This window comes from Argiope bruennichi, chromosome X1 (assembly GCF_947563725.1).
Source record: "Argiope bruennichi chromosome X1, qqArgBrue1.1, whole genome shotgun sequence".
Lineage (NCBI taxonomy): Eukaryota > Metazoa > Arthropoda > Arachnida > Araneae > Araneidae > Argiope > Argiope bruennichi.
The window spans coordinates 57,036,857-57,046,817 of NC_079162.1; the positions used below are offsets into that span (position 1 = coordinate 57,036,857).

General features: G+C 30.7%; 1 protein-coding gene across 1 annotated transcript in view; it reads right to left on the reverse strand.

Moving 5' to 3' along the window:
* Positions 1-9,360, reverse strand: part of LOC129959138 (MAP kinase-interacting serine/threonine-protein kinase 1-like) — a 30,778-nt gene extending 21,418 nt beyond the window's left edge. The window contains exon 1 of the mRNA XM_056071963.1: positions 8,784-9,360. Coding sequence (XP_055927938.1) covers positions 8,784-8,946 — 163 coding nt within the window. The 5' untranslated portion in view covers positions 8,947-9,360. The remainder of the gene's footprint in view (positions 1-8,783) is intronic.
* Between the last annotated feature and the right edge of the window lie 601 nt (positions 9,361-9,961).

Genomic DNA, 9,961 nt, shown 5'->3' on the forward strand with positions numbered 1-9,961 from the left:
TGCTATAGATTTTTAAAAAAAAAAAAAAATCAGAATGAAAATGGTTGTCATTGAGATAACCAGTTCAAAATGGATAATTTCAACTCAAACTTTATTATTTACGTCCATTATTTCCAAAATTATCAAAACTTGCTATATTTTAAAACTATTCGCGTGCTGACGGAATCAAAGAAATAAACAAGTTGAATTTTAAAATTTGTTGATTTTGCCAGCTTTACCCAATTGAGTATTACAACATCCAATTTTATTATAATTGGTCATTATTATTGGAATTTGGTTTTGAAGCTCTTTTACACCTTTCGACTCGCAAAACTAAACAAATAATTAGTTTTTTTTTTTTTTTTGGTAAGCAAGTCGATTTTTGTTCTGAATTCAAATCTGAAGTTTTAAGTGATAGATGCTTTTCCCTAATGGACACTTGAATAAAATAGCGGATGACACTTGACACAAGTTCAAATTTTTCCGCTTCTGCATTCTTTAGCCAAATATTTCAAAACACTCGATACCGTTTAAACTGCTTAGTAAAGAAGTTATGTTCCTCTTAAACTTTTGTTCGTTTTCCATGGTCTTTGCCATGTTATGGAATTTCCATGGGAAGTTTTTCCCAAATTCTGGAAACAGCGGAATTTTCTACGATTTATTCTTTGAGTAAAAAGCTTAACGAACCATCCAAGAGTTATACCGCAATTCTTATTTAAAATTAAAATTTTGGATAAGCTTAATCAAGCTTAAGTGCATCATTATTAATACTTTTGTCTTTTCCAATTGCTTAACACGTTCGCTGCCATGATCGATGCCAGTGATTCGAAATACTATCCAATAAGATGCCTACTTATTGGCTCTTTTTAATTGTAGTAAAGAAAATATCTATTTAGATAGTATAAATCACAGGCGATTCATATACTGAGCAAAGAGTTAAAACAAGTGGATATAAATTAAACGTAGGCCGTTCTACTCGCATGAAATTCTGTACTGATCGACAACTTTTGCTGTCACGCGAAAGTGAGTGACATGGCAGTTAACGTGTTAAATCAATTTGCTCCCACTTCAAATTCTAAAATTTTGAAAGTACTTTCAACTAATATGGCCAGAGGAAGTAGTTAGACCCCCCCCCCAATCAATAAAACCATTCCTACCGAGCTTGAAATAAAACTTATAGGAGACAGCTATGAAAAAAAGGCGTTATTTTTTTTATGAAGATAATTCATTGCTCTCTGAAACAATTATAAAAAAAAATTTAAAAATCAAGCCTATTTGAAATTTTCAAATGTTTAAAACCACAGCAACACACACACACAAAAAAAAAAAAAAAAAAAAAAAAAAAAATTGGATAAAACTGGGGTTTAGTCAAAAATTCATCGATTTTGAAGGAATTACTGCATTCAAGTCATTATCACAAATGGCTTTATTTCTCTACAGTTAAATTTAAGATCTTTTGGAATTTATGCATAAATCAGATTGATAAAAATTATACTGAAGAGCATTACAGAAGTTCTATAATATGAAATAGAACATCTCTGTTCAACAACTGCATGGAAAAAAGGGAAAATTACGAGCTCGAACGCTTGAGCTATAATAACATCTTAATAGATTTCTTTTCAAAATAGCAATTCTTTTACCAAAATTTTTAAAAAATGCTCCGTCAAGTGGCCATATTATTTTCAATCACCTTAAATAAATATTTTTCACGCTCATCTGACAAGTACATTTTAAAGACAGCGCAAGTTTTAAACAGAAATGGCGATGTTCGAAATTCTACAACAAGAGAAAGCCCCTCACTTTCCAGAGGAACACAAGAAAAATTAACGTGCCTAAATATTAATTCAGTTCAGTGCTTCGCAGTAAAGATGTGGCGAACACCGGTTCTTTAACAAGACTGCCTGGAACAAATTTAAGAGTCTACGTTTCTAAATAAGATCACAAGCGTTCAAGCGAATAGCCTGCATCTGTGGAATAATTTTAGAGTAATGCATAAAACATGATCTGCTTCTTAACTGTTCCAAATCCATTTGCCAACTGAAACAAAATTGGCGCCCCAGCAAAAACCAATTATGTCATAAAGAGGGTGAAAAATATGGTTAAGCACAGTGTTTACTAAAGAAAGTTGATTTATCGGTAGCAAACCGAAGTCTGTATAAACAAATACAGAAACGAAAGCATACGGCAAAGAAATCAGGGCATTTCTATTGCCAGAGTATATAGTTTGTTGATCTTATCAACGTTTGTTCTATATAGGCAGATGCAAGATTTCAAATCAACCAAAGTTTGAAATGATGTTGCATTCCAGCGTTCTGAAATATTTATTGAACAATAACACTTCAACGAAAAACAAAATGAAATTTCTTTGACGAGATCAGTAAACCAGCATTCATACAAGGAAAAAAAAAAATCGCGTATCCAAAGTAATTAAGGATACCACCAGGGAAAAAAATCATTTAAAATATTCCTGGAAATATCGTCGACTTAGAAATTTGGAGAAAAGTAATTCACGCATGTTCCAGAATTTATAATTTTGTTGATGAAAAATTCCGATACAAACAGCAGAGAAACTGAAGTTGTTTAGCTAAAAAAAAAAAAAAAAAAAAAAAAAACCTTACAATCACGGTTTATAATTTTTCCATGCAACCACAAACTACATAACCGTGACCAATTGCTTCACAGCTCATGCTGGAATTAAATTCACGAGAAGCAGTTTACCAAGAAAATCGTTTTTTTTTAAGCCATTCGTAATCTTTTGTATAATATTAAATGATATCCACGCGCTCGAAAGGCACGAGTTATTTTAAAATATCTGGCACTGCATAAATACGTTTACGTAGATTTAAAGCAAGGTCACACAAGCGTGATTTTTCGAAAATCTGAAGAAGGAAAAGAATATTCCGAGCAACAGTGGTCAGATGCAACGCGAATTCTCATTGGTCAGAGCAAAAGTTGACATCTGTTCACGGACAGCAACACAATACACCAAGGCTTTGTTTTATCTAGCCGGTATACACGCTTTTTACCGGCCACACGTGCGTATAAGCGTGCAATATAGCTTTCAAGTAAGCACATTAGAATGCGGCTATGGTCACACGAGGATTCATGCAAGAAATTAGTACAAAAACACTGGTAGCATTCGATTTCATCAAGTTCTAGAAACATTAGTCATTTATGGATAACTTTTTTCAAAAAGATGTGGTCATAACTCAGGATGCCTTAAGGAAAGTTAAGGTATCTTGGGTTAGTCTACGATTAAATCACAATAAAATTCTAAGTGAACGCTAATAGCATTGACATGTCTGAAGTTTTATAAAATAGTTTCATCTAAAAACTGAAGTATGTCGTTAATTATGGGAACTTTCTAGATTAAACAATGGCGTTCAATGTTGCACGCAAGTTCTATCTAAATATATTTTGCTTACACAGAATATTCTGTTCCGGTTTAATTTTTCGAAATGCAAGTTTAGCAATATTAAAAATATATGCATGAATTTTATTAAAAATTTCATGGAAATATCCGATTAAGAAATTCACAACTGAAATCCCAATTCGGTCTAATTATGATCCAATTATTAAAAACCCGACATCTTTTATAAAAACTTTCCTTCGCTTGTAATGTCAGTAGTTCTAATAATTGGTATACGAAATTGAAAAAATGTCTTTAACACATTTTATCGTGGACATGCGGAGGGAGGTACATGACCCAATCCAAAGACAGCATCCCTCAAAATGCAAACGAATTTTAAGGCGAGAATTACAAAAAGTAATGCCAGATGTTCGAAAGAAAACAGTGACATGTCGTCTTATTATACAGATTATTGAACACTTGTTAGTAAAAATAGTAAAATGCCGACTTAGAAGAATTTTAAAATCTGCAAATTCTAATAAAATAAAATTCACAGCTTAAATTGTTTTCAAACCATGGAATAGCAGTAAGTTGTTTAAATAAATTCACTAACACTTATCATTCCGAGAAAGTATTGCGAGTGGAAAGAATCAAGAAACACCGTTATTAAAAACTTAAATATAGTTGAATATAATCGGTATGGGTAAAATAATTTGACAGGATATATTTACAAATAAAATTCTATTGCAAAGAGGATTTCATGAATAACACTGGAACTATTTGGTTTGTGATTAATTTAAATATTATGCCAATTTCAAAATTTTGAAAAACAATTTTATCGACTGTAATCGAATCGTTACTTGAAAGAAATTACGCTTCAACGGCATACACACACAAAAAAAGGTAAATATTAGCTAATAAGCAAGTGGGAAATTTAGATGCATATTAAACGAGTTGCTGTAGATAAGAAATTTCATATTTGCCTAAAATGTTTAAAAGCGATTTTACGTCATTAAAAATCAGAAGGACAAACAAGCAGGAATTTGTAAGCAAAGCATTAAATGCAAGATGGTGCAAGAAAATGATTTCCTAGATGAACTAAAATCGAGTGGACTTACGGCAATTAACTTACCTTATATTTGGTATTGAATTTTCCATTTACCAAACCGAAGGCAAACACGTTAATTTTCCCGCAAAAATCGCAATTAGTTTCAGTGACAACGATGAAGTGAAAATATCTGCACAAAAGGTAAAATTACTGAATATAGAAAATTCAGAAATTAGCTTAAAAATATTTAAAAATAAATTAAAACGCTGACGTGTTTAAAGCAGTAATTAACATTTTTTTTAAAAATCCTTCTTTAAAAATATTAGTATTCAGTATTTCGTAAAAAATTGCCAAACGACTAGTAAGCAAATATTTTGCGCTTAAAATTTTAAAAATAGTACGAACTTAAAGTATTGCACACCTTACGATGAAATCCTAGGAATAAATGAACAAATTAAATTGCTAAAGTTAGATTAAACGCACTAATGGAAAACGAGCCTTCGTAACAGTCGATTTGTAAATAATTACTTGAATTTCGAACTAAAATAGCAGATGCGAGTAATTAAATTTAAATGAGGAAGGGAATTTACTTTTGAGTGTTAAACAAGAGGATTGCGTTAAGATTTCGTATGATTTCACTTAATTATCGAGAATGAAAGTCAATAATTCAGAACTTCTGCCAATTTATCTAATGGCGTCAAAAATATTGTTCCGAAACAACACAGTCTTGCTTCATCGAACACTGTTTATACTCTTTAAACAAAGAATAGGAAAAAGACAATGAATCGTCTCGGAAAAGTATCAATATTAAATGAAAGAATCGTGTTACTCAAGCCAATGAATAATAGAATATTTTTAAACAAGTACTGCGTAGCAATTGATCTCGGTTTATATTTGGATCAATTATTATTATTATTATTATGATTATTATTTTGTCTTTTAAAGTCGTCATACTATTTTATTCATGTTAAACTTTAAAAAAAAGTTTAAAAGTTAAAATATAATAAAAATTCGATCAAGCTAATTTTTTAAAATTATTTTCACCCTTTACTTTTTATACTCTATGATTTACACAAATGTAATTCAAAGAAATTTTAAATTAAACTTAAAATTTTAAGAAATTTTAAGTTTAAATTTCTCGATTTAAACTTAAAGAAAAGAAGAAAAAAAAAAAGGACCAGTTCACAATTAGAAAAATAGGAAATCCGAAATAAGGTAGAATTTCAACACTGGGTAGATTGAAGAAATTTAAAATTCCTGAATATCACTTGACCGCTAATTTTAAAAAAAATAAAAAAAAAAAAAATAGCATAGTTTACTCGATCACCAAAACAACAGTAATTGAAACGACCATAAATGTGTGAAGCTAATTTTAAAACTAACACTGGACTATTCAATAGAAGGAAAGGGGTAAAAATAAGCAAGCAATAACACATAGAACGCGGTTCTTGCAAATATAATTTATGCACGCCTTGATCTTTCATCATCTGGATAAACATTAGTTGAGTATTCCCCCCCCCCTCTCTCTACCTATTGAAAGTCGTCTTTGAAACTTAACTTCAATTACCTTGAAAATCTGAGCAGATTGACACCGAAATCAACTTTACACTGCGTTGGTGCCCGGCAGGTATGCATGGAGATGGACCCCAGACCAATAAGCGAATACATGTGGACATGAAAGAGGATTAAAAACTCAATTTTTCAAATCTAAATTAAATATAATATAAATTTAATCATATTTTCGTCATTTTAATACATTCACTGAAGGATACATTTAAAAAATTCAAGTGGATAAACCCATACATTTATCATATTACGGAAATCGGGTTGAAATTGAACACAATTTCAAGTCATAGTTCGAGCTCCAGCTTCAAAACTTTAACCAGTGCAGGGAAGACTTATACGCATGCTAGCTAACCTATTTTCACAAAATATCGGTTGGAAAGAAAATGCAATCAAGGCGAGAAGAGGAGGAATGCGAAAGATAGGAAAAAACTGCATCCCTTAAAAAATTTTTCCCCCTCACTTCTTCCTATTCAACTAACACTTAAAATTAAACAGAGCAAAGATTTAGTTTAGAGATGCCAGGCGATCTGGAATAAGGCAAAGAAGGAAAAAAAGCATGACAAATTCAAACTCCCGTTTTTGGTAGTCACTAAGCATTGCAAGTCATAGTTATAACAATTTAATATTTCCTCAAAATTTTTTCCTTTAAGAAAACGATTCTTCAAAGAAACGAATTAGATATACAAGAATACAAAAATTTACTTCGAGCAATATGGATTCATTTGCATGCCCTTATTGACTTCAAGATGCGATACAAAATAAAAATTTAATTTTCAAGAAGTTGCATTCCATAATTTTTAATGCCTCCCTTAAAAATGTTTAGTAAGTCTATATAGACCAGTTTGCATTTTTCTCCGATTATATCATTTTCATCAGAAACAATCTGGGGGGGGGGGGGGTAAAAAACAACACGCTACGAGCTATTGAATTCGTCATTTTTTTGAAATCAAAACACAACTTTATAATCTGTTCTTTGTTTCAAAATTTATTAGCATAGAGTGTCAAAGTTTCAATTAGATTATTTGTAATATTCCAGTGATCCATTTTTTGTCAAGGTTAATTGCATTAAAATGTTTTAATAAAACTAAAACGAGGTATTGAATAATTAAATACTGTTAATAAAAAAAGAATATTTTGAAATTAAAATATACACAATTGCTAATTAGTTACTCAAAATCTAGTTCACGTTTAAAAAATACATCTTGTGTTGCATAAATGAACATAAATCCAAAATATTAATTATGCTTCAAATTAACAATTAGAAACGTTATTAATTTCACTGACATTTCTTCCTCAATGATTAGCAAGAATTGCATCAAGCGAAAGTCACAAGTATTATGGATATTTTTTATACAGAGAATTTCAATCAAATCCCGTATCCAAATAGTTGCCGTTTTTAACTTTAGGATGGCGGTAAAACAAAACCTTTTTTCTTTAACAATAGGAAAGAGAAAAAAAAAGCCGTTTTGAAATGTTATCAAAATCTTACAAATAATTAGTCATCAATAAAATTTCTTTATTAAGTTCTTATTGATAAAAGACTTCATTTCCTAATATATATTTATAAAAGCTATGACAGCCCTGTTTTTTTTTTTTTTTTTTCTTCCATTCATTTGATTGAAAATATTCATTTCAAATTATGAATTCATCCAAAAACGGGGAAAATCTATTTCTTATAACGCTCTACAAATGCTGAAGTATATTTTAATATCAAATGAAATTTTATAAAGAAGTTGCAGGAATTAAAAAATAGAATTAGACATACAAAATATTTTATAATTGGACGTTTAAACTTTTAAGGTTTTAATATTAACTAAAAGGCGTTTTCATATTTTTCTTTATACTATCAAAAAATATACTCCGAAAAATTTAAATATTATACTCTTATTTACGAAATAAATTAATTTAAATTATTATATACAATTAATCTGAACACAATATAATCAAATAAAAAGAGAAACATTTCGCATATTATGAAGCAGCATGATTTATCGATTCTCTTGAGCAATTTAAAAATTTTAAGAAATTCGATTCGGAAATATTAAAATATTCATTTTGATTTGACAAGGATGCGTGCGTTAATTACAATAATTTAAAATTTGACAGCCTCAAATATTCTGAACTATTATCTTGCAATGTTTGTTTATATGCTTAAAAACTCATGAAAATTCACTCAAAACTGGAAATGGGACATTTGCATATTCGCCAACAGTGTGCGTTGCCGAAAGCGAATGTAAACACAAACAATGTAAACGCGAAGTCAGCTGCATCGCCAAAGGCAAATCTCGCCAAATAAGGGCAAGTCTAGAAACCTCCAAAATCGAACATTTAAATCGACTACCGCAAATGCTCCTTCAGCATCAAAACAAGTCAACTGCATCTTTATGTAAATACATTTAATCACAAAAGGGAAGAAGAAAAAAAAGACAATTGTAACGATTCTTTAGTTAAATGCATATCTATTAATTTACAATAAAATTCTAACTTTCAATTAGAATTATTTTTAAATATATATATAATAGCCGTCAAGCAATATCAAAAATAGAGAAAAAATTAAATACATTTAGTTTTTACCACATATACAGTAATTAGAAATTTTTACAATTGCATTTAATTTTTAAAATTGCATAAAGGTTTTTCTACTTTTAAATCCATCCTGCTCGCAAATTTAAACAATATTTTTCCAGATAAAAGAAATTCAAAATTTGAAAATAGTAAAGACCAAATATTTGATTATTTACATACATAATAGAGCGAACGTTTATCTAATTTTATATAAATTCGCACAAATTTATAAATGCAAAAAATGTAAATATCGGCTGCATATTAATATAGACTTACCTGAAGATATATGGATATCTGAGCCTGGAGTTCCAACAGGGGTGTTCTGAGGAGTATCCAGTAACAATATTGTCACAGGATCTTCCGTAGCTTTCGGCAAGGAATGGATATTCGTTGTCTCTCTCATACCTGGGGTTCCACCCATAAATACTTCGGTCTTCATGCTGTCCTTATTTTAGAAAACGGGCTCCTTTCTACCCAAAACTTTCAGAAAAAAATTTAAAAACGGGGGAAATGCCGAAATGCAAGAAGCGACAGTAGACACGGGTCTAATGTCACCAAAATAATTTCGAAAAAAAAAGCAAAAAATAGCCTAAAATATTCAGGAATTCTGCGGGCGAACTGGAAAAAAAAATTCTCACTAAGATGTCTTAAAACTTCCCTCACTTCATTTCATGCAAAGCAAAAAAAAAAAAAAAAATAGATCTAGAATCCGATGTTAAACCCGACAAAATAGCTAAGCTTTATAAAAGCTCGCTATAAGCCTGAGAGAGCTCGGCTAGGAGCTAGCAAAAGAGCTCTTCAGCTGCTATAACCTCATTCCTTCCCTCGCTTCCAAATCTCTGTCTGACGATTCGGCAACCCTGATGCTCGTTATAAAGAAACTTCGCACATGCGCAGAAGAGTTGCTTTGAGGTTGTAAACTCGATAAACTGGATCCCAAAATTGTCGCCAAGCCAGCTAAAACGCACACGGCACTTCAATATTCTGTGGTTGATGTTGCCGGCTTTTCAAACGTTAGACTGAAATTTATTTCAGATCGCGAACTTCTTTAACCTCAAGTAATCGGCCGAAGTTTTATCATTTCTCGTGTGATAATCAGTCGTACGATTTTTTTATTGACTTGTTTTTTAAACTGATTGGAAAATCAGCCTACTGTTTTGGCATCGAATATTTCCAGAAGCTTCAGAGTTATTCATTTTGCGAAACGTTTATTTTCGTGACCGTTTGTCCTGAATTGTCGAGGACGGTCGCAAAAGGTTAAGAAATTGTTTAGAATATCCGAAGATGCGTTAATTTTTCCTAAAGTTTGCTTATTCTTTATTGATGATCTGTCAAAACTTTCGACCCTTGTTTATTGTTCGTAGGTAATAGTATCTGCACACCATCAATAAATAAACTGAAGATACAAAAGGCAAATAGCAAAATAAATAGCCTATAAAAATAAAAATAATTTT